The sequence below is a fragment of the Harmonia axyridis genome, chromosome 1 (assembly GCF_914767665.1).
Source record: "Harmonia axyridis chromosome 1, icHarAxyr1.1, whole genome shotgun sequence".
Taxonomy (NCBI): Eukaryota; Metazoa; Arthropoda; class Insecta; order Coleoptera; family Coccinellidae; genus Harmonia; species Harmonia axyridis.
In genome coordinates this window covers 61,511,162-61,537,210 of record NC_059501.1, presented here as the reverse complement: position 1 = coordinate 61,537,210, position 26,049 = coordinate 61,511,162, and the positions used below count along the sequence as shown (strand labels likewise).

Sequence of the window (26,049 nt, the reverse complement as noted above, 5' to 3'; positions counted from 1 at the left end):
TAAACAAGTTTGTTGATTGTTGACATTTTGGATATTTCTGCTACAGAAAACTATTTATTTTAGGTTACAACTCGTTTATTATGAAATACTTTGTTATCCAAGTATTTAAGTATTATGAATGTGGAAGTAAATATTCTATTTTTTGCTAAAGCTAGGGAAATTGTCGGAAAAAAAGATGATTATTTGATAGTGGAAACACCGATAAACTACGATTCCTTATTGAGTATTATAGTTGATAAATATTCCCTTCAAGAAATCAAAAATAATATAAAACTTGCTGTAAATAAACAATTTGGTGATATCGAGGATTCCTTTCAATTGAAAAGTGGTGACGAAATAGCTGTTATTCCGCCTTTGAGTGGTGGTTAATATTTTTTCATCATGAATTTCATTAAATTGACCCATGATAAACTATCTCTAGATTTAATATTAGAATTGGTTTCGTCTCCTTCCTGTGGGGCTTCATCTTTTTTTGTTGGAACAACTAGGGATAATTTTGAAGGGAAAAAAGTTTTATCATTAGAATATGAAGCATATGAAAGTATGGCACTGAGAGGTATGGAAGATTTATGTTCTGATATACGAAGCCAGTGGAAAACCGTAGAAAAAATTGCAATTTATCACAGGTAATAAAAGAAAAACTCAAATATATCTCTAAGTAGAAAGTTTTAGATGTTTAAACTTTTAAAAACTCCATTAGATTCTCAATATACCTCAAGGTAGTATACTTCACATCATGCTCTACCTTAATAATGAGTTGATGACAATGATACAATTAAAAAGAATTTTATTGTATTCATGAAACTACTATATTTACATATATAGTTCTATGAAGAAATGAAATATCTATTAGAATAAAGCTCACAACAGAGTTTGAACCGATTTTGTTGACAAATCCTATTGTGAAAGACATCAGCATTATAGCAAAGCTTTCCTTTAAAGCACTTATCATGCTTTATATTCTGTCCTCACACAACTATGATGCGATTAACAAAGGATTATCAAGGATAATTCATTATACATTTTTCAGATTAGGAAGTGTACCAGTTAAGGAAAGTAGTGTTATCATTGCTATATCTTCACCACACCGTGCAGAAGCAATGAAAGCCACAGAGTGGTGCATCGATAACTTGAAAAAATCTGTACCTATTTGGAAGAAAGAAATTTATGAAGATGAGGCCCCAGAATGGAAGGAAAATAAAGAATGTATGTGGTCTAGTAGTTACTTACAATCTAACTAATTGTTTATTTTTGCTATAGGAATATTGATTATAACAGTTTTTCTTTAATATTTTGAATAAACAAATTAGAAATTATTCTTAGTATTACTTTATGGTTTTTACCATAATATTATCTTTAGTCAGAAAAAATTGGAACTGCTCTTGAGTTGAGCTTATATAACAGAATTGCTATATGCAAGGATAAGAGAAATATTTAAATAGTTGATAGTGTCAAATAACTTAAGTTTAGCATGTTTAGTGAATGCTCTTTCAACGTTACCATTAGATTCAGATTTGATGACTTTCATTGGTGATTCTTACATTATTTTCTTCAGTATATTGGACTAAATTTATATTTGAAATATTATGTTGAATATTTTGGAACCTTATTTCTAGTTTTTTTGATCTCTTCTGTTGCCATCTCCTTATATAGGGTAAATGGACTGGTTCTCGACCAGTTAACAGAAACATCGATTTCGAGCACGATTATGTGTGAAAACACACATAAACTTTTCAAAATTTAATGGTGTTGATGTTCATCGATTCTTTGGCGAGTTTTAAATGATTTGTCATATAATTTTAAGCGTTCTTTCCGCATTTAACCTTTGAAATGTGAAAACATATAGAAAATCTCAATAACCTTCGGTTCTCGACCACACCGCAGAGTTCTCGACCATTTTTGTGTTAGTTTTCGACCACTAATAATAGTGGCTGCTCCACTTGAAAATTGTATAAAAAACTTTAGAGCGAGATGAGTGATTAGTACTTACTTTCGTACTGTACCATCGACATCACTCAGATGGGTTTCAGATGAGGTAATCAAGTAAGAAACACTCGGAACGTAAAAAAAAATTATTTTGCAAAAGATTCCACTTTCTATAAATATTTCAAAATAGCAACTCATACAACATTATTTGGTTATTTCGCTCTTAATATCTATTTAGAAACTAATGAGTAAATAAAATATAAAACACCCACCACCAGTGGTCGAGAATTAAGTACAATCAAATTTGTTCTTGACCGCGAATAAATAAAGGGTAGAAATAAGTGTTTCAACGTTAATTCGGTGGTCGCAAACTAATATTCAGAAAGTAGATATATAAATGAATCAGGTTATCGAAAAAAAAAGAAAATGATCCAACAGAAATATATCGGTTGAAATAAACAATTATTGAAGCAACATATTGGTTCTCGACCACTTTGGTCGAGAAATAAAAGATACAAATTTTCCAATACCAGTTCGCAACCGCCGAATATTGAACAAAAAAATATACATTTATTTGCTTCTTGATTGAAATACACTAAAAAATATATTTTATAGTTGATATGGAACAAAATATACACACATAATTCATTTCAAATAAGGAATAATTACTATTTTCTGGTCATATATCACAAAGCACTTTTCTAAGAGAGGACGAGAAAGAACCCTTTTCTATAATAGACGATTATAAACTAATTTTTAGCGCGAAAACTTTGACCTATACCACTACTATGCAAACTATCTTGGAAGGGTAGAATGGTCGAGAACACGTACCGCGAAAATATTTTGCACTACATGATATATTTTTATTATTATTTTATCTGAAATCACGGAATGGTCGAGAACCAGTGCCGGTCGGCTAACCAGTGCATTTACCCTATTAATAGAAACTTCAATCTATACAAGGAGTTTCAAATAAAATTTTTGATGATGAGAAAATAAATTTGAACATATAAAATATGTCTGTTCATTCTATAGCTTCCTCTGGCCCTGAACCAAAAACAAAGAAGTTAAAATTGAAAATTGAACAAGAAGTTGATGTACCATATGCAGCACCACACTTGTTGCAAGTTAAGGCTTCTAAAGAAGAAGTTTTCAGGAGGATACAAAAATTGATGGAACGTAAAAGAAGTGAAATCAATGTCAATAATATCTCAGAATTTTGTAGTGGTGATAGGAACTCTGAATTTATTTGTGCTAGAATAGATGCTAAATTGAAAAAAAGAAAAGACGCTAAAGGACATCTTCAAGGTGAGAAATTTGAAATAACTGCATTTGTAAGTTTTTATAGATACTTATAAAGTGCATTGAATTACGAACAAGGTATTTTGTGTAACATCTTGATTCATTTTTGAGTTTTACCATACTCATAGCTACAATATTTGGAGAAATGAATTAGTTATTACTTTATTGTGAGAAAAGTAATATCTTGTAAAATCTACATAATGATATTAATACAACATTAAGTTCTAATGAAATGGTTAACCATTTTACAATTTCTTCTGCATGTAGAATTAATTAGCTTTTATGCAGGTTGTTTATGAATAATTGTATATACTATTTACCATCTAGCTTTCCCCCTTATTCTGATTTGTTCATGTTGGGGGGTAACTTTTGCACTAGAAAAGGCTCCTATTTCATTTGATTTCTTTCATTGGAAAACGAAGCTCAAAGAGAAAATCACTTGTGGAACTTAGTGGACAAACAAATAGTTCTGAAGAATAACTAAAAATAAACATTCATTGATGTATTTGTGGAAAGATACATTTTGGGTCGGCAGACAAAAGCTAAAGTGAAAAATCATTGAAATTTCTTATCACCTCCAAGTTTCATTATTTTGTGGAACTCATATCTTGTCTGAGACACATGAGATGCGTGCTCAAGTTTTATATACTTTGGGCCAAATTCAATTTATCAACACACTAAAGAACTCACCTTATATTTTATAGGAACCTACCACTAAGTTTGAACAGAATAATCAATTTTTCGTTAAGAAAAAAGAATAATCAAGCATTGAGTTTTCTGTTTTATATATTGTGTTTTCACAATATTTTTTAACCCTTTCTGGGCAGAATAAATTTTTTTTTTGTCGGATTTTGTTTTTCGGTTTTTTTCAATCAATAGGGCTTATTGAAGAGCAATATAGACATTTTTCTTTTGCCGAATGAATTTGTCACCTAACAATGTTTCTGAACTCAGAAAGTGGAATATTTTCTTCATCTTATTCTAATAATGGCTCTTCTATCATTTCATTTTGAACTCCGACTTAGGTTACATTGTTATTTTGATCTAATTCAAAACATTCCTCCTCATTGAAATCAATATATCCTTCATCTTTGGATACATTCGTAGAAGGAATATTTTCAAATAATATTCATAGTCAATTTCTTGTAATTCTATAAGTTCTAGAATTTTTTACTCAAAATGGATAAGTGAATTTTTAAGATGATGTTGTTGCCCATTGGTTTCGATCAAAACCACCAAAAGAATCAATAATAATAAAATAAATTGAGACTAGAATCTTTCCTCATTACTGAAATATACAATGATCTACAATAATGGAACAATAAATCAATATTAACCTGACATTTTTTCATGGAATTTCAACAATTTTCAAATTCAAAAATAATAACTTTAAATTACTGCTTCAGACACTCATAAACTTTGGTGAATACAACCCTTTGAATTCGTAAATTTTATATTTTTGATAATAGATGGGAGTGCACTATATACTACGGAATAGTGGTATCGGTGCAAAACCACTGGGCTGCATCGCAAGAAAGATTATGAAATGTGATTTCGCAGTGAAACCATTGGACTTGAAAGGTTTAACAGGATATTAGTAATACTGATTATTGATACATTGGCAATTTTTTCATCTGTACACTTTTCACAAGCACTATCAGGTAAAAGTTCTTGTTAACAAATGAATGTTATCAAACATGCCTGATTGTACACTTATTATTTAGAATGGATCCAGCTTTTGAATTAAATTGATTATTTTGCTTAAGGATCAGTTCTTCAGTTCATGACAGATAGTTTATGAATAGAGCTATCTCAGTCCAATTACAAAATTAATTACCTCTGACAAATAATCAATTATTGTAAATTATTCTTTGTTTAGATAATTCACATAATGTTGCATAAATAATTTTTCAAATAAGTTGTTACCAATATATCCCCTATTTTTTTGTTCTCTAGTAACAATAAGAGAATGAAGGAATTAGTGTTGGAATTCAATAAGTTTTGAATGTTTGAAATTTAATTTAATTTTCGCACATTAACTCTGCTATTGAGATGAGGTAAAGCTGTTCCTCATAATGGTTCAACTTCTTCATCCGAAATTTTAGCTTCCTAAGATTTTTAGTATGGAAGTTATGGATGTTCAATCCAAGCTATGTTTTGCTCAAAAAAAGAGGAAATCATTTAATTACTCAGAAACTGCTGAAGATGAGTATAAGAGAGTGATACCAAAATAATCATGTTACTACGATGAATTGAAAAATGCAATAATATACAGGGTGCGCCATTTGAAATAACAAAGTACTCACTACTTTTTGACATAAACGGCAACTCCGCAGCACTGAAAATATTTCAGATCGATAGAGCAGTTGTTCTTGTCTAAGAAACCAAATTTTCAATGAATTCTTGCTTTCCGTTCTCAGTAAAGTCTAATGTACCATCGACCGTGATACACCCTGTATATTCCTACATATTATTAGGAAACTTCTTCCTTCGAAGTCGAGTTTTTCTGAAACTGCATCAAAAAATATCACTTTCTCTTGTGTGATTATCGTATACCATGCTGGTGACGTCACTGGAATTCCTCTAGGAGCTGGTTCGCATTATTCAGTATTGATCCGATTCATAATACTGAAAGCAAAAAATTTAGTGAACAAATTCAAATGAGATTAAATTATCTCATATAGCCATGAAATCAAACTAGTCTGAGATCCGGCTGAAGATTTTGTATTCCATTTTAGTGTTTAATTAAAATATAATTTTTATATTATTTTATGAACGGGGGAATATATTTTGGCCGGTTCGCAACAAGTATTTTTGACTAAAATATAATAAATATTTTGAAAAATGTGATTGATTTATTTTTCAAATAAAATATATTCAACTTTACCGCAATACATGCAATGAGTTGAATAGTTATGGTGGTTATTGTGCATATAATCGTAACCTCTTCACGGCTAGGTGTAAGCAAGTATTACTTAGTTGCATTTATATCCATAATTTATACATCAAATTAAACTTTCTTCTGTGTATAAGAGAATGTATGTGTACAAATAGCCGCAACAGAGGTTGCTAGCTGTTGGAGATACATCAGTGTGAGAGGAAATTATCGTTTAACATTGCTTGTTAAAAATGGTTCAACGCTCAGCCAGTTTGTGTATGTCAAATTTAACGAGTAATTTCTTGCAATTTGGCTTGAGGATGTGACCTGGCTATCAGATGAAGTTGGTGATATTACATTTTCATGCAATACATTCAAAATCCGATTTAATGCATCTATCATACAGCATATCCTCCAGTTCGTACCATCCTTGCCTGACAAGTGATAATTCTTTTTCACTCTAATATAACTTTTTCAGCTAGCAACCTCTACTTGAGAATTATTGAAAATTCAAGGATTTTTCAATAAAAAGCGACTTCTGAAATAAAAAAATATTTTACTTCTTAAAAATGGAACCTCTGGCGTCCAGGTAGTGGCACAATACATTATTCTCTAGGCGTTGGAGAGAGATGAAAGATAAGGTTATATTGATTATATACATACCATTTTCAGAAGGAATATCAAAAACTCATAACTCTGAAAGGAATATTAAAAATTCATAACTCTTAAACTAATTGAACTAAAATCTTGCAGTAAATTATTGTATTTAGTATCATTATATTACACATTCAAAATTCCATATTTTGTAGTCAACTTCTGTAAATATTAATTTTATTTCCTTAATTTTGTCTTCAAAATTCATAATCTAGTGCTATGAGGATCAATGTTATATAACAAATGATTTTGGTACAAAGTTTCATGCGAAAAGCCTTCATACTTCCAGAGAAAAGCCCTGGATGGATTTTTATTTATCCGAAATTTGGATTCTATAGATTCTACAACATAAACTTAGAAAATTGAAAGGAGGAGGAGTTTAACATTTCTTTCTTCCTAGAACGATACCAAAGGTTGGGTATTGATAATAATAGACCAAAATTTCTGTTATTAGTTTGGAATTCATAATTAAAATGAATGTTCAAAATCCTTGTAGTTATCCCCAGCATACTTACTTAACATTAAACCTTGGAAAACAATCAATTTTTTTCACAAAGTGGGAATATTTTTTGGATCTACATATACATTTATGCATACAATTTGCAGCATCTAAAAGACAGTTTTTTTTTTATCAGTTGACAGAGTTTTGAATTCTTATTATCAAAGAGATCAAATGAACTCTGATTATTTAACAAAATATATACCACCAAATGGAATAGAAGAACGAATGCAGAATTTGGAATGTCAATTATCACTCACAACCCCTACACCTAAAAATATTTACATTCGTTTGAAAAGTCTGGAGGATCGATTATTGAAACTTGAATCAGTTTCGCCAGAGTATATTCAATTTTGGGTGAGTTCTATCCGGATTAACCAATATTGACCTAAGATTTTATATATAATTATTTTTAGGATAAAACAACAGAAAAATCTACAAAACCAGTTAAGAAAAAAATATTCTCTATAGAAGAAATTGATGCGCTTATAAATGATTTGGCAAAAAAGTTGAAGAAATGAATAAAACAATATTTCTTATGTGAAGAAATCATTGTTGAACTGAAGAACATCTAGATGCCTTCATTGATAATAAATAAGAAAAAGAACCTGAGAAAGCCCTATACTTTTTTGAAACTTTGTGATAACTATATTTTCTGCTCGTTTGGTATTAGTACATTCATGAAAAAACTCATCCCATACTTAATTAAAATTATAGTTACTTATAGATGTTGATAGATGTTTTAAATAAAATTGTTCAAATCGTTCATTTTAAAAAGGACTTTTTATTCTACATATTTTACAAGTTGGAAAAATGGAAAACAATTTCATTTTTTCTGTTGCTTTGTGGTACAAACATTAGCTATGTTTTTATTTTGGAAAGTGAGCAAGAAACAATAACAGCAAGAAGGACTTAGCAAAGCCACAAATTTCTCAGCCTCAAACAAAACTTGTTGGTTTTTAAAAGTCTCTACTAGTTAGTATTTGATGTGCATTAATCAAACACAATAATGTTACAGGCTCAAAAATAAGTAGTAGTTTTGTTTGTTGTATTTCACCAGGTAAGACGATTTTTTTAAAATAGTTTTCTATTAATTAAACTCAGATGAGAATTAGTATACATATTTTTGTTCACGAATAGTCATATAATTCTAATAATGAAATATAGAGGATGTGTCATCAGTTTCTCTATACAAAACATATTTAAATTTTTTCTCATATTAAATGTTATGTATTGAGGAAATTACATAAAACATTATTACAAATATGAAATGAAGAGATCATATTTGAAAATATTTTCATGGTTCTAACTGTATCATAATTTTTAGGCATGGTTTAATTCTGATTTAAATTAAATGTATAACGAAAATAATTGATTCAAAATTAAATAAAGTAAATCATTTTCGAATTGTAAATCAATAAGGAATAATTTTGTCAGTGAAATAGTGGAGAGAAATGTGAGTATTTCTTATATTTTTCATATGAATTACTATAGGTACACTTTTCTTATTCGAATTACACATTTTTGTTATTCATTATTTAAGCTAATTGAGCAATGTATATTCAACAGTTCACAAAAAAGAATTGTGAATTCAAAAATGATCTCTTCATTTTTATAGAAATCAAAACTAATTGCTCTAAATGCCAAAAAACAAAGTTTATATTTGAATTGAAAGTAGTGAAATAATATGAATGAACAATTTGGCTGATCTATTTACAATATTACCAATTAACATATAGCAGTTTTCACATTTTACTTTATATATAGATGTTATTTAGTTATTAAACATTCACAATTATTTAAAAGTACACTTGCTTAGTGAGTTGACTTTCATTCTCTTTGTGTGGACATTTTCAAAATTTACGTAAGATTTCAATGATGAATATTGCTTCAATGAATGGAGACAAATTTAATAGAATAAAAAAATTAGGAGTTTTAACATTTTGAATAAAATCCTCTATTCTGTAAAATTTTCATCTAGTGATAATAAATAATCAAAAATCAGAGGGAGTGATTGAAATCAACAGAACAACAGAATTAAAATATGTTGTTTCTAGTACACATTCACAGTTAATATTTTATTCAATTACTTTACATTATGACATAAAGCTTCAATTTAAACTAAGTTTCTTGATTCATCAATTCATTAGCAATATTAAAGTTTATAGCATTCTACAGTTTATAGCAGGTAGTTTCAAGGGGACTTGAATAAGTAGTGGTTATTCTTGAATTCATATTTGATTCGGACAAAAATTCCTGAAAATTAGTGAGCAACGAAAACTTAGGATACCAAGGCACAAAATTGATGAGTAAAATATAAAAATATTCTTTAGGCATTTTTGTACGTTCGTTGCTGCTCCTTGAATGAAATCTTGAAACATAATTGAACCAACCCACTGCACATTGCAAATAAGGAAAAATCTTTATAATCGTTTCATCTGATTTTTTTTAAAGGTTGTATTATAGATTGAAAGACATATTAATAAGAGAATAAAAAATGAAATCCCTTTCATCTGAATATAATTTGAACCCATCATTAAGAACAATTTAACAAATATTTTCAATTATGTTTATGATATCACGTTAATAACATTTCCAAACAAAATTTCCACAGCAATAATCTATACAACAAAAAATTGGGGTTAATAGTGGTTGGAGCTCTAACACAGATATTTAGGAGTACTAGTATTCTACCAACCCACTTCAAGTATCACTCTTACAGTCTTCAAGAGAAAGCCCTTCAACTGGATAAAATTAAGCTTCTCACTTTTCAATGGCGACCCAAATTCAGTATGAAATTTAATGCTTTTCTTGTTGAAAGTCAATGGAGTTAACAGTTTTACAAAATGATGTATTGATCCAATATTCTCCTGAAAAGGATAAGTGTTTCATTGATTGGAAAGAAAATAAATAGTAATGAAACAGAAATACAGACTACAGCTTCAAATTAAGGTCAAGAAATTATTACACCTGATGTTATTCACATTTAATGGAAATGTTTTATTGATCTGGGAATTACCAATTAACTCTATAAAAATTTGTTTTTTTCTAGAAAAATTTTCTGTTGATTGATTGAAAGAATTAAATATGCAATATTTTCAGTACATACATTTGTTTAAATTGTTTATGAGTGTATTAGAAAATGAATATATGTATTTATTATAAAGAGTGTGGCGCAGCAAGTCAATTAAGCTTCATTTATCAGGTAGATGTTCGTCGAAAAAAAAGTTGACATTTAAGTTTTTTCGACTTCGACAAAACATTTTGAGTCTTTCCGACGCCAAATGATTTGGAAAACCTGTATAGAGAAAAATCTAGAAATTGTGAAAGTCATATGTCTACGAAGAGGACATACTAAGCTTTACAATGATGCCTAATTGCTCATATATTCAATTCAAATTGTGATAGGGATTGAACCTACAAGATGGTGGAAGTACCAGAATTTGTTTCCTTTGATTGTCACGTCAAATTTCTTTAATTTTCTAGTTAATAGACAAACACCCTTTTGATTTCCACACTCTGTATAGTAGTAATACTGATGAAAAATTATATAACTCTGAATTAAAATGTATATGAATCATATTAAAATAACATGATCGAAATCTATAATGCACTCTTTGTTATGAAACTTTTGAACTACTACATACTGCAAGAGACGGTGAGCATACCTTTATGCTGCATCAAATAGTAAATAACAATTAGTAGGATAGATTGAATTTTATATTTTTGGAATTGTTCACTAGATTAAATTTTCCAAAATATTTTGACCTATTAAAATTTTTTCCTTATCGATACCAATAATAATGTGAACAACTTTCTTTATGAGTAATGAAAAAACAAATTTGGAAAATGCATTGTATGAATAATAACTGAATTTTCCATGGTGTTCTTTACCTCCAGGTTACAGAAATGTTCATTAATTAGATTTAAAATGAATGGAAATAAGTAATCTCTTGATAAAATGAGGAATATTATTACTTACCAATAGCTTTAAGATTTTAGGTCGATATATGTAATGTCCATGATAAACATATTATCGATATTTTTGCAATAGATTCATGAAAATTAAGTGTATAAAATAATTTTTTTTTTCAAAAAGGGGAAAATTATAGTTAATACGGAAAATAATATATTTATAACGTATTTTAAATTAATTTGTAATTTAATCATCACTACTTAACAAAAAATAAAATGACTAGTTCGATAATTTTTGAATTGCAATGAAATCATTCTTTGATATCTTTTTGAGCTCTCGTTCTCCGAACAGAGGGCAATATAATTTCGTCTTGATGGGTGCATTTTTCGAATTTTGAGCCTCAAACTATAAGGCTCGACTCTTTCATGAAGAATCTGTAGTCAAATTCAATTCAATCCCTCTGGCCTTCATTAAACACGATAAACTTTCGAAATAACACAAAACAATTCCAAGTGAATAACCACTCATGACCGCAGTTATTTCCTTTTATGTAGGTCAGAGGTTGTTGTAATCGAAACAAACATAACCAACTTTTATTTTAATATCATCCTTCTGTATTAACGCTCCATTTTAATAAAACAAAGCTTGCCATCAACTGAGAATTGTGTACGCTTGCATACTTTGAGTCTGGAATTCATAAAGTCTTATTTCGATCAAATTTAACCTTACTTCTTTAATGACCAGAAGTTTAACTGAGCTCTCAAGTGTGGTTGTCTGCGGTCCAAATCGATGACGTTGAAGGGCTAGTTCATGACGTCATGTGAATATGTGATAACCAAAATGACCAAAAAAGCTTGAAGGCAGCTGGTTATTGTTGTTTATTACCAAGGGTAATCAGGTTATTCGCTTGAAATTGATTAGAATACGACTAGGCATTTGGTAAATATGGCCCTTCGAAATTTAGTTTTCCTGATTATTTCGAAAGTATTGGTTCAATTGAGCTAAAAATTTGAATTTAGATGTAAAACAACAATTTCATGTTGATCGCATAACTAGAACTAGAGAAAACTGAAGAGGAAAAAATATTTAAGTCCAACCTAGTCTAGATTCTGCATATATGTATAAAATCGAACTTCAGAACCATTGAAAATTCAAGAATATAAAAAAAAAACTTAATTTCTTTGATCTAATCGACTTTTGCATGTAGATATATAATTTCAAGCTTTATTCGAAATTCCATGTTGATCGCTTCCCCAGAATGATTTATGTTCAAATTTCAGAATAATAACTCCTCATCTAGATAAAATAAACAATGACATGAAAACAAATCATCTCATATATACAACCTATATACAGTTCTTTGGTTTCCAAGGAAGAAATAAATGAAAGAGCGCTCAGAAGCCCCAGATGCCAAGTGCTTTTTTCGAATTTTTTGAATAATTTACATTGAATTCAATATTACTTGCCTTCATTACAAGACCAAAATCCAAATCCTGAATTTCCATTTCAATGTTTATGATTAACAATAAATTACCAATGTTGAATTTTGGTCAGGCTTAATTAAAGAAAAAATGTCTTCAGAACATTTATAAATAAAAATCAACAAAATAAAATAGAAAACGCCGGATTTTATATAACAATTTTTTTATTGAAACAAGTGATATTTAGTAAAACTAAGCATGTTTCAATTATTATCATTTATTCAGTAGAGTGCTATTACCATTAGATACTCTGTTTTGGTATGCAACTTTATTACAGGAGTACATAATCATAAATGCCAAAACTATTGCAGAAGTTAATATCACTTAAAGCGTTCTATTCGCACATTGGAAAAGGTACCATTCTCAATAATAAGTTATTGCTTGAAGTATTTCTTTTCAGATATTCTGATTTTTCAATCTCCCTCAAACAATATTCAGAAAGTGAAGGTTTTATATTTACTAAAAAAAAACTAATAATGATAGGATGCCTTTGTATTTTTGTTGTAAATTTTTTAATCATAACCAATTTTTGATAAATTTTAAAGTACCTCAATTTTTGAAAGTGCTTTTTTCATTAATTATATCCACTTCAAGACATTACATTTAGTCAATTATTCTAAAAAATTGTTCTTCAATCTTGAACCAATCATCCACCTCTATGTATAAGCTACATCTTCCAGGACTTTCTGCATGATAGCTCATAAATTTCTAGTATGTTGTCCTGAGTCCTTAAGTTTTCTGCGATTCATTCAAAAATTTTAACTTTTTTAAATTTCATTTCCTAAGTTTTTTTTTGTTGCAAAACGTAATTTTGAAATGATTGAAATATTGATTTATTTAGATGATGAAATGTTTAAAATAAAAATAATGATCAAATGGATTAGGCTTTGTGAAAAAGCACTATCCTGATTAAATAATGATGAATTTGACATTATGATGAAAGACAGATTTCATCATATTTCTCTTGAAAGTGGTAACGTTCAAAATAAAGAAATATATAGGTGACTAATGAAAACTATAACATTCCATTGAAATGGAAAAATTTCCTGATTTATCTTAAATCGAAAAAAAGAATTGAACAGAATTTCAAAGAAATCTATATTGATACCTCTACAAAGACTTCAAATTATCTTAAAGTATATACAAGAAATGAAGTAAGACTAGTTCTATTGTTTAAAAAAAAGGGTTTACAGTACATAATATACAATAAATTTTGTATTAATAATCATTACGTGCAGCAATTTCATGTTTGTAACAGCAATTTTCAAAGATTTGGTGTTATTAGCAAGCTCCAATAGCAGTTGTTCCTTATGGAGTGTCATATAGGGCGCTTAGAAGAGAAAGAAATGGGAAATAATTCCACAATGAAAATCTTAGATAATGTTCTAATTTCTGCGTATGAAGGGATGGTTAGACTCCATAATTTCATTAATTCTGTAGTTGCCTACAACTTTCCATTTATAATTTCTGATGTTTCTCACAAAAAATTTTCTACATTAAAAACGCCCTATATCAACCGATTTCACTTACCAATAAATATTATCATGATTGGGCGGGGATAGTCTTAGGTTGTTGTATCACTTTTTACTAGGTGAACTATTTTCTCCAGCTACATTTTTATTGTGGCTGATCTCTAGGTCTGCTAACTTTTTCCACAATTCATCTCTTTCTTTCTCGCGCTTTTTTTCCCTAAAAAAAATAGTCTTCTATATTGAAACTCTATAAGGGTGCTTTCAAATTTCATCATTTGAGATTTGCATCAATCATTTAGTGTATAGTGTACAAGGTATTTGTACTGTTGAATATTTTATTTTGCATATAATAATTGTCAGTTGATGATAAAATCGGATCTGATTTTCCTCTTCAAGACCATGAATAACTTTTATGATTCATCCGACTTGACTTCCATGATACTTTATCATGTTCCTATGAGAATGTTTAAAAATAAAAAATTACTTGTTTACGGTAGATTCAATACGAAATGTGTAGTTTATTCAATTAATATGATGATATAATGATTTCGACCCATTTAATGTAAATTTGAATTCAATACTAATTAATTTCGAATGAAGGTTATATTCATAGCAATATGTCAAGGATAGTTTGATATTGATAATTTTGAATTCAGTATATTATATTTCAGTTTGAAGTAAAAACACTTCTGTCCCCTAGCTATTTATTAATATTTAATTCCATTTCGACAACTTTGTTGTTTACTAAAAACCTCTTTAGTCACATAAATGACATCAGTCATTCAGTTCTTTTGCATTGCAAATGAGACTTAGTGTGCAAAAGATTAAAAAAAGATCTAATTTATGAAATGAAAACTTTTGGATTTTCAACTTTTCAAAGTACAAATAACTAATTTGAGGTACCCCTTTTCAGTTGATAGAATTTACCGTGAGAACTGCAGATGAGTTTAAAATGTTGTGAAGATTGGATTATTTGTTAACACGAGTCTACTGTGATGCCGATACAATAAAATCTAGATAAATAATGTATATTATGCTATGAGGTTTTTTGAGTTCACAGTTGACATAATATTATAATGAAGTTATAATAACTATGCATTTCACTGACTTTTCCCTACTTTACTGGCAGTGGTATTTGGAGTGGTAAAATATTATATTGCTTAGCTTGCAAATTATACTTGCTCACCTTTGTCTTTCAGCTTTGTAACTGACGGTGAGCTCATCAAATAACTTCGAATTCATCTCCATGAATGTTTTCAGAACATTGTAAACCAGAGCTACAATGGTTTGATTCCAATGTTCCTTGGAAATGCGATACAATGCAGGAAACATTATTGGCATTATAACGTGGTTATTTTCTTCCATAAGAGACATAATATATTCATTATTCCAAAAGTAGAGCGCTCGTTCAGCAACCTATAAAAAATTAATAGCTCAAATATTGATCCCAAATTTCTTCCAATAACCAAGCATAATTTGGAGAAACTTTGAGAAATTACTTCGTTCTACTCCTACTCCTGACTGAATGATTAAGTGAGAAAACAAGAGAAAATGTATCCAAATCGGAGAAAGAAACAGCCAAGCGTTTGATGTGCAAATATCCAGAACTGACTGGCCTAAGGACCTGAGACCTAGGAAAGCTAATTCTTAATCTTCATAATCTGATAGCCGAGGCTTCTGAGAATGTTGTCAGATTTTCCAACACTATAGAAGATTCCCTTAGGATTGATTGAGCAGGGTTAGTTCAAAAGTTCAAATATGTCGCAGTTCTAAAAAGCCTATCCCAATATTTCATTTCTGCTGTTTGCTGTTTTTCTATGAGTGGAGGAAAAGGAATCGATGTATCACATCCAATGGCAAGTATTTTTTTATTTAATATTACCTGGAAATGTGGACTTGATACACATCTGGAGATCTGCCTAAATAGCGATTCTTGAATAAGAGTAAATTGAGATGGCTCGATTACATCTAATACCTCTTCAATCTCACCAAGGAACATTACTTCTTTTTGGCTGCACGTTTTGGGCCAGTATTTCAGCAAGCCTTTAACCACCGGCTCTGTCAGAGTTGGATCCTACAAAAAATAATACTTTTATATATCTTGTACAGGGTGGGCAAAATTCGATGTTTTAGCACTACAACTTTTAAACCAGAGGAGATAGACAAAATCTGATACCCCATTCTCGTACTTTTTTTCTGAGAAACTAACAAGAGTAGTATACATTTTTGGACATCTTTTGTTTTCGAGTTATAAGCGAAAATTGGAAAAATGGCGATATCGAAAAAAATTCAGGTAGGATCCAGTCATTGTTCCCTGTAAATATAATTGATATGGTCAACAGGATGCTTGGAGACCTATTAGTTTCTTCAAGCGTCGAGGGCATGACAGTTTCAATGGATTTGCAGGGAACGAATTGTTGTTTTAAATAATGTATAAAGGAAGTCTTAATTCTTTGAGGTGTTGAAGACATGTCATGCGATTGTAAATCTTAAGAGATTTACTGGGGGTTGGGAAAGCTCGAAAACGAAACGGTGGTACCAGATGTCACATCTGCATATCACGTGCTAGTGATAGTGATCTATCAAGAATATTCGATCTCCAGGAATCCGCGAAGAGCTTTGTGGGCGGTACGGAAAAACTCTTATTGGACTAGGGGTGGTACTTGGTACTTTCTCCGATATCGAGGTGATGCTAAGGGTGTGGCCAAGTCGGAGGAAAGGAAGTCGATATGCAGGGGAGATCGGTAATTTTCAGCGAGTAGAGAGTCTAAGTTCGGTCTAAGTTGAAGTAAGTTCAAAGTTGGTCGGTCAAGAGTAACTTTCTGCCTAAGTCGAGAGTCGACCAGAATAAGACGTAGAAGACGAAAAAACGGTTCGCGGACTAGAATAAGACGAATCGCGAACGAATTTAAGACCAGACGACCGAAACTTTAAGTAAGACGAAGACAAGATATACGAAGACGTTTCGAGTAATTAACATTCGACGATAAGACAAAATTCAGTACTGTAGTGAGAAGTTGTAATTAAGACCGTAATTAAGTTCTTCTCAATACTGCGTTTGTACTGTAAGTGTGACTTTGTAAATAGATGAATATAATTAAAAGTGTTTAATTATTACAAACCCGAGCAAAGTCACGGAGAAGAAGACTAAAGGCCAGGTAAACGAATCATACATCTAGGCGATCTATTAACCAAGCCTAAATTTATATCTCCGTTAATACTGATGATAGAGCTCTGAAGTTAAAACTTTATACAGGCACTTCTCACGAAGAATCCAGTCGAGTGCTCGTGTTTTCAACAGGATTTTCAAATACGAAGCTATGGCCCAAAGTTATGTTTTTTCCAATGGGAACACTAGATTTCTGTGCCATTTCTTGAGAGCTTAATTTTTCCTGATTTCAAAACTATATGTAATCGTGTGGTTTGTATCAATATGAATAATAGAAAATAGCGAAAAACCCTTTTTTCATTTAAGATTCTCAATGTTTATATGGTTTCAACTGTTGACAAGCACAGAAAAATAGAGCTTCCTATAACAAGAACACTATCCTTCTACAAAATTCGAATCTAGATATACATATCTTATAAATAACGAAAAGATCCACATGATCGACTGTTTCAATGTAATGCAATGCAATGGATACATCAGAAGATTATTTTTATAGGCCTCCAGAATGACGGTAATTAACAGTTGAAACCATAGAAATATTGAGACTTTTAGATGGAAAAAGTTTTTGAACATTTTCTATTATTTACATTCATACGAATCATACGATGTTAAATATTTTTGAGAGGAAAAATTGAGCTATCAAAAAATGGCACAGAAATCTAGTGTTCCCATTGGAAAGAACATAATAATTTCGAAATTAAAAACCCTGTTGAAAGGACGAGCACACCACTGGATTCTACGTAAAAAAGTGCCTATATAATGTTTTAATTTCAGAGCTCTATCATCAGTATTAACGGAGATATTTTTTTCGATGTCGCCATTTTTCCAATTTTTGCTTTTATTTCGAAAACAAGAGAAGGTGGAAAAAACGAATACTTGTTAGTTTCTCAGAAAAAGAGAACGAAAATGAGGTATCAGATTTTCTCTATCCCCTCTGGTGTGAAAGTTGTAGTTCTAAAACATGGAAATTTTCCCACCCTGTACATACTTCTCAATAGATTTGAAGAAGTTAATTATTAGGTTTTGCTGATGTATATCATTAAGTTATGACTGCATTTCAACAGCTTTATAACAATGCAAAAAATATTATTGAAGATACCTTTTCCAGAAATTGTACCACACAGTAGGCCAGCTGGGGGTGATACAAGGATAGGCATTTTACCTTGTGCAGAGGTATCAGTACCTTGACCAGAAACTGCTTATGCTCTGCTTTCAGAGGTAGTGCAAATCCATTAATTATCGAGCCTAAAATTTCGAGCAATTCACCAACTCCATTGAAGTGTTCAGTCTCATACACAAATCTGTAACAATTAAGATTTCAGAACCGATGAAAATCATATCAATTCAAAGTAAATAAATACTCATTGAAATGAGTATCAATATTATGTACAGGGTGTTTCACGTAAGCTGGTCACTGGATTTTGTGGCGTATCCTTTGAGCAATATTGAAAAGTGACACATCAGTATTGATAGTATTTTTCACGGGCTATCCAAATATGTCATCGGAAAACTATCGAACCAAGGCATAGACATTTATTGAGGCAAATTTGACTGGTTTTCAAAATAAGAAGGTCAACTCTTTCGCACCAATTGTTTCTTCATTTTAACGTCTGGTTTTCAAGAAAATATAAGATTTTCTCTTGCAAAAAATATATTTCATAATATTTTCTGTTCTGAATCGGAATATGTGAATAGAGTGGTAGTGTTATATTTATTTGAAGCAATTCCATTCAAAACCAACCTTTTTTTTTATAAGAGTTTATTTATCAGCAATCAGAATAAATTCTATGAGCTAATTTTAAGAAAACTATTTCAACATGTCGTGAAGATATTCTCCCCATTAGGAGAATCTTTTAGTAGTCCATCAGGTCAGTTGGCCATTTCCTTTGCAGTCTTCTTGTTTTGTTGACTTGTGTTAAAGGTTGTAAAAGGATATTTGTGTGTACTTCCAGTTTAGACTGATATTAACTACTTCTTGTTTTTATGACATCCTGAACAGAGGGTATTTTCAGATCTTCATGAAGTGTTTGATTAGTAACATACCATGGTGCGTTGGCTATCATACGCAGTATCTTAGACTGGCACCTTTGGATGATAGCTATATTTAACTTGCTTGCGCATCCCCAAATTTCAAGTCCGTACGTCCAAATTGGAGTTATAATTGTTTTATATAAAAGAATTTTATTTTCTAGAGACAGTTTTTGACTTTCTCCCCATAAGCCAATAAATTTCCTGGATTTTAAGTTCAACTTGTTTTCTTTTTGATGTGCTCTTTCCAAGTAAGTCTGGTATCTAAGTGGAAACCTAGATACTTGGCCATTTCTGCTTCTGGTATTGCTTTGTCATTCAGGTGAATTGGTGGGCATCGTCCTTTCCTCAAAGTGAAGTCTACCTTTTTTGATTTTATTTCATTCTTTTTTATTTTCCATTTGCTGGCCCAAGATTCTACCAGATTAAGATGTTCTTGTACAAGTTTTGTTGCTGTTGTGGGATCTTCATGGCATGCTATTATGGTTGTATCATCTGCAAAAGTTCCAGTTCTTGTGTTGTTAATTGTTGGCAGATCAAAAGTGTACAGAAGATAGAGGATAGGACCCAATACACTTCCCTGAGGAACCCCTTCTTCAATTGGGTAATTTTGAGATGTTTCCTCGCCTATTTTTGTCCTGAATTCTCGATCCGTAAGATATGATTTCAAAATGCTGAAATAATTTAGAGGAAAAGTAGTTTTGATTTTATACATTAACCCAACATGCCAGACTTTGTCAAAAGCTTGACTCACATCTAAAAATACTGAGGTGCAGTACTGTTTATCTTCGAATGCTTGATTGATGACTCTAGTTATTTGGTGAGTTTGTTTAACCGTTGAATGTCCTTGCCTGAATCCAAATTGGTGAGAGGGAATCTATTGGTCATTGGGGATGTCTGTCTCAATCCCGCGCAGTATAATTCTTTCAAGCAATTTTGAGATCGTTGATAATAGGCTTATTGGTCTGTATGATGACACTTCATTTGGAGGCTTACCTGGTTTTAAAAGCATGATTATTACAGCTAACTTTAGCATCTTTGACCAGTATTTCAGTCTTATAATTGCATTAAAGATGTAAGTTCATAGTTTCACTACTATTTCCTGAAGTTCTTTGATCATTTTTGGTTTTACCCCATCTATACCTGGAGCTTTTCAGACGTTCAAAAAAGCGATTTCTTGTTTTACTTCATTTAGTGTGAATGGTTCTATTTTGGGTACATTAGGAGGAATACTGAGAGTATATTCTTCGATATCTACGTCAGTTCCTTGGTCATATAGCACTTTGGCAAGGTGCTCTGCAAAAAGATCTGCCTTCTCTTTTTCGTTTCTGGCCCAATTGCAGTTTGTGTTTGTTACATTTTTGAGTGGTGAGACTCGTTCAATTGGTTTTCTTTTTGACTTGATTGGTTTCCATATAGAGCTGTCATACCTATTCAAGCCAGCTACATATTCGGCAAATGAGTTTTTTGTAGGTCCCTCAGTTTATTTTTAAGATCTCTGCTAATCTGGTTGAATATTCTTTTGTCATTTGGGGCATGTGTTTTTTTGCCATCTTGATCTTCTCTTAAAAGCAATCAATCTTTTAATGTCAATAGGTATTGATTTTGTTGACCCACTTTTTTTCATGGTTCGAGTGCTGTCTATAGCTGACTGTTTTAGGATGTTCGTCAACATTTCTAGCGCTTCGTCAACTTCAGATGGAAATTTGAGACTCACTGATAGATTAACTTGTTGCTCCACTTTGCTTCGGTAGGTTCCCCAGTTGGTTTTGGAGTTGTGAAGTTTTGATCTGGCTTTCCTGACCAGGGCAAACGTTCCCAATGATGCTATCATTGGGGAGTGATCAGATGACAGATCATAGGACGATTCCACCTTCATATATGTGGATTATATACCATTAACAATGAAGAAGTCTAGGAGGTCCGGTATTTTGTTTGGGTCACTGGGCCAATATGTTGGTTTTCCGGTTGACAAGAAGGCGTAATTTTTGTCCTGTATTAATTTGGCCAGCTCTCTGTCTTTGGGCATTATTAGACGGGAGCCCCAAAGAGTATGTTTACTATTGAAGTCTAAGTTAAATTAACAATATTATCAAAAATGCTTATTGTCTAGCGGCAATAAACAAATAATGACTATTTTTTTTTTAATTGATAAAAAATAATTTCTTTCATATTCTGTCTGCTGTACCACAAGTACCAAACATGTTTGGAAACAGCTCATTTTTATTAATCTAAAAATGTAACAAACTACAGGGTGTTACATTCAAACCAATTGCCGCTAGACAATAAGTATTTTTGATAATATTGTTAATTTAACTAATAAAGAATGTTACGCGTTACTTTATGAGCACACACAAAAGTATTGTATTTTTGTCCACCCTGTACCAATTGGAAACAACATGTGATACATTTTTGGAATCAGCTCACCTAGAGTAATCCGAAAATGGGGGTGTTCTATTTGAAAAAAAATGACGATGACGTCATTACTCGAAAGTAATCCACCCTGTATATTAGATTATTATTTTAAAATACGGTAAATTAAAATCAAAAATCGACGTGTTTCAGGTTTATTTTTTAAGATGGGCTGTTTAGCTAAAAATGAATTTGTTCCATACTTTACGGACACAATGTATGAATATTTAACTCACCTTAGAAATATATTATTTATCTGTTTTCGGATGAAAGCCCTCAGACCGAGGAATTTTCCATAAATACGATGCAATACCGTTTTAAGAAAATCCCTCTCCCTTGGATCTTCTGAGTCAAACAATTCAAGCAATTGAAGAACAAACTTTTGATCTATCACTCGCTTGCCAATTGTTGGTTGGAAATCAGAACTTTCCAAGAAACGCAAAAAAAACTCGTAAACTAATTGCAAATGCGGCCAGCTCGCTTCTAGTGTAGGATCATCCTCTTCTGGATCGAAATCTGGATTTTCACTAGGAGGTAGAGTTCGAAATAGGTTTGCCGAAATCTGTAACAAGAGGAAAACAATTACATTCAAAAGCAAACATGATCTTTCAGTTCAGACTGTTGAGCAAGTATTTGAAATTATTCATAGGATCAAGATGAAAATTAAAATAATTTAAATTCCAGTATATTGATAGCAACTGGATATAGGTAGCTAACCACAATCTTAATGATAATCACGAACAAATATATTTTTCTAAAATTAACAACAACTAAATACAGGTGACAAAAGAGTTCAAGTAAGGAATTGTACTGGCTGATAAAAAGGTAAAGTCCAAATTATCCCTAGAAAATAAACTCCTAGTAGACACGACCGCTTTATAACACATAAGCAAATAAACATTAAGATAATACAAAGAAGTCAATCTACCAAGTCATTCAATAAGTCCTTGGTACCTCCAGTGTCATTCAAAGTAAAAGTTGAATTAAATATTTTTTCATCGCAATAACGATATTTTTTTAAAACGTGTAAAAAATATAGATTTCGAAGTATCAAGAAAAAACTAAATAACCTGAGTACTGCCCTGAAAATATTGAAATTACATTGATCGTTACATTAGGTGAATACACCCACAAAATTTGAACGAAATCGGACTCCTGATTCCCAAATTACGGAGATCAGAAATTTAGGCCAATTTTCATTAATCACCGAAACTAACAGTCTTATAGGATACAAAACAAGCTACTTTTCTGAAAGGTCTGGATGACCTGTATTCATCACTAGGCTATGGCCAGTCACTCATGTTACACCCTGTATAGCAAGCTGTCATTATTTTTCCATGCAGAATTACCGCCTGAAGTTTGTCGCACTTATTCACCAACCTGCACATGGAATATACAATAAAATAAAATACTATATACGTCCAAAATTTCAATTTGATCGAATATGTTGTCACTAAAATATTAGGTTTTTTTTTAAATATATTCTGCATATATTTTTAATGTTCTGCTGACGTTATCCACACGAAATTTAACACGAAGATTGAAATTATTTGATCACGCTCAAAAAACACATTGGGACAATAAGACATGAATCAAATGAAGCACCAAAGGCGCGTGTACAATACGCTCCTAGAGTTTGGCTCGTTCCTCTCGACTCACCCTGTATAAGCGGAAATAAAGTGTTTCAATTTTTAATCATATACAATATGAACAAACCTAAAATATCCCTAATCTCAAGAACAAATTACAAATTATCATCTCAAACATCATTTTAAAACGTAACAGTATACAGGATGTCCCGGGAGTAACTGCACTACTGTACTAGAGGTAGAGTAGGACTTGACTGCAAAAAAATTAATTTCTGCCTTTCCTAAGAAAGCCACAGGGTGGTTTGCATATTCATGAAAATGATGAAATCCTCATCAGAACCAAACTTATCGGCGGAATTTATTGAAACTTGGAATGTAATTGACACATGCCGAGGTCGAGTCAGAGAGATATTAATTATTTCAATATTTCAGAACCGGACTTATTTTTTCTCATTTAAAGGGTTCAGGTTAAAAACATCACTTAGTATTTAGAATTTAAAACCATTGTTTATATCCCCACAAAGAACATAAATTCAGCTTCAATACGCGGTATCACTCAAAGTTGTCACATCTAACATTATTTATTTATGAATTTTTGGAATTGGACAAAGTTAGAAAAATTTGAATAATTCACATAACAGCACCGAGATATCTCGTGATTGAATATGAAAAGTAAAATATTTCCTGAAAAATCATTCAGAAGGTCAGGAGCTTTAATAAACTCATTTAATAATTAAGTCGGAATTTAGTAAAGGTTATTTGAACAGAAGTGAAAATCATTTGATTATTTCTTAATACATATATCGCAACAGTTAATTATTTTATGCACCAGTCTTGACTGGATGTATTCAGCATTAGTCATATCCTTCAATTCTCCCCATAAGAAATAATCAAGTTGATTAAGATCTGGAGATCGAGAAGACCATGAAACGGATACTCCTCGACATTTGGGTAATTTTTATCAAGTTTATTTCTCACTTTTAAACCAAAATGTGGTCCAGCCCCATAATGTTGAATAGTTATTTATAATACAAGTGCAGAAGGCATTGATATTCTTCCACGAGTTCAAAATTCAAAAACGAGCCACGAAGTGGCGAGTTTTGGAATGAACGAGTGGTAGAATGAGCCTTCTGTACGAGTATTATACATTATTTTCTCTAATTCATTGCATTTTCATTGAAATTAATGAAATATTTCCATAAATATAATTTAGTGATTTTTGCATTGAAAAATGTTGGTTGGCAGAACTGATTTCTTTAAGGCAATTTGATGAATTGACAGATAAAGCCGTAGCGGAAAGTTCGGAGTGCCAACATAGAATAATAAAATATAACCATGAAAACTGTGCGTTTCTGATATATTCTCGCACGATTTTGTTCTACAAGATGTGGAAGAATGAACGGAATAACCACAGAATTAGAGAAAATATATTCCTGTAATAATGCCTTGTAGAAAGCAGGGTTTAATTACTTTGTAAGAAGTCAATATGAACTGAACTTACTAAGCGACCGTCAGAAATCTGTGTATTAAGCGTACCATCTTTGGTGAACTGAGCCTCGTTCATTTCCCTTACGCATATCAAATACACGAACATAATATCAGCATATTCTATATTTGTCAAATTGATCATTTTAATAATTTCAAAATTTTATAACAATAAGTATGTAATTACTACCTCAAATCTATTGTCAGCATGTTTTCAGAATAGAAAATGACCACAAAAATTCATATTTTGTTTTTGAGAATTTTTTTTCTGTTTTTTATTGCTGTTTCGCTGATGAATTATTTCATATATTAGGAAACTTATATCATAAACTAGATGTTCGCTGGAAGATTTTTACTCTTTATATTCATTCACGACTGTTAAGATACCTCACTCCTGAATAAATCGATTTTTTCTAATTTTGTCCAATTTCAAAAATTCATAAAAAGAGGATGTTAGATGTAACAACTTTGAGTGATACCTCGTATTGAAGATGAATTTATGTACTTTTTGAAAATATAAAGAAACACAAAGTGATATTTTTAACCGGAACACTTCAAATGAGAAATAATGAGTCCGTTCCTGGAATGATTAATATCTATCTGATTCGACCTCGGCTTGTGCCAATAACATCCCAAGTTTCAATCAATTCCGCCGATAAGTTTGGTTCTGATGATGGTTTCTTTATTTCCATGAATATACTCACCCTGTAGCTTTCTGAGGAAAGGCAGACACTCATTTTTTGCAGTCAATCCATACTCATCTAGTCCTACTCTACCTCTGGTGAGAGTTACTCCTGGGACACCCTGTAGGTGCATAAGCACAAATTTCTTTGCATGTACAGGGTGTTTCACGTAAGCAGGTCACTGGATTTTGTGGCTTATCCTTCAAGCAAATATGAAAAGTGGCCCATTAATATGATAGTATTTTTCACGAGTTATTCAAATATATCACTGGAAAAACTAACTAACCAAGGCATGGAAAGTTATTGAGTTAAAATCGTATTTCCAAGAATTTTTTTTTGCAAATTTGACTGGTTTTCAAAATAAGAAGGTCTATAGACAATTTCTCGCCAATTGTTTCTTCATTCGAACTTTTGGTTTTAAAGAAAACGGATTTTTTCTGCGAAATATACTTAATAATATTTTTTCATATTTTCTGTATGCTCAATCCATTCTGAATCCGAATATGTAAATGAAGTGGTAGTTTTATATTTATTTCAATTGTATTCTATTCAAGC

General features: G+C 31.2%; 2 protein-coding genes across 7 annotated transcripts in view; one reads left to right on the top strand and one right to left on the bottom strand.

Annotated features, from left to right (window-relative positions):
• The first annotated feature begins 45 nt into the window (after positions 1–45).
• LOC123685201 (molybdopterin synthase catalytic subunit) lies at positions 46–10,130 on the top strand. Its single transcript, XM_045624823.1, has 5 exons — positions 46–626; positions 1,031–1,206; positions 2,962–3,234; positions 7,396–7,616; positions 7,676–10,130. The coding sequence occupies exons 1-5, from the start codon at positions 382–384 to the stop codon at positions 7,778–7,780; spliced, it is 1,020 nt and encodes a 339-aa protein (XP_045480779.1). The 5' UTR covers positions 46–381; the 3' UTR covers positions 7,781–10,130.
• Positions 8,024–26,049, bottom strand: part of LOC123685144 (serine/threonine-protein phosphatase 2A 56 kDa regulatory subunit epsilon isoform) — a 36,493-nt gene continuing 18,467 nt past the window's right edge. Inside the window, exons 3-8 of one of the 6 annotated variants that reach the window (XM_045624760.1) lie at positions 21,974–22,299; positions 18,397–18,598; positions 16,011–16,202; positions 15,315–15,544; positions 14,187–14,345; positions 8,024–10,129 (exon numbers count right to left, since the gene is read on the bottom strand). In XM_045624760.1, coding sequence (XP_045480716.1) covers positions 14,234–14,345; positions 15,315–15,544; positions 16,011–16,202; positions 18,397–18,598; positions 21,974–22,299 — 1,062 coding nt within the window. In that variant the 3' untranslated portion in view covers positions 8,024–10,129; positions 14,187–14,233. Of the gene's footprint in view, positions 13,395–13,735; positions 14,346–15,314; positions 15,545–16,010; positions 16,203–18,396; positions 18,599–21,973; positions 22,300–26,049 lie in introns of those variants that run through there. The other 5 variants (XM_045624776.1, XM_045624783.1, XM_045624791.1 and 2 more) reach the window with 5 other exon arrangements.

Excerpts from the sequence above, each read along its gene's own strand:
- LOC123685201 (XM_045624823.1), top strand. The coding sequence starts at position 382 with ATGAATTTCATTAAATTGACCCATGATAAACTATCTCTAGATTTAATA. Across the intron at positions 1,207-2,961 it reads ATGGAAGGAAAATAAAGAAT|CTTCCTCTGGCCCTGAACCA; the intron begins GTATGTGGTCTA and ends TTCATTCTATAG. Across the intron at positions 7,617-7,675 it reads CAGAGTATATTCAATTTTGG|GATAAAACAACAGAAAAATC; the intron begins GTGAGTTCTATC and ends AATTATTTTTAG.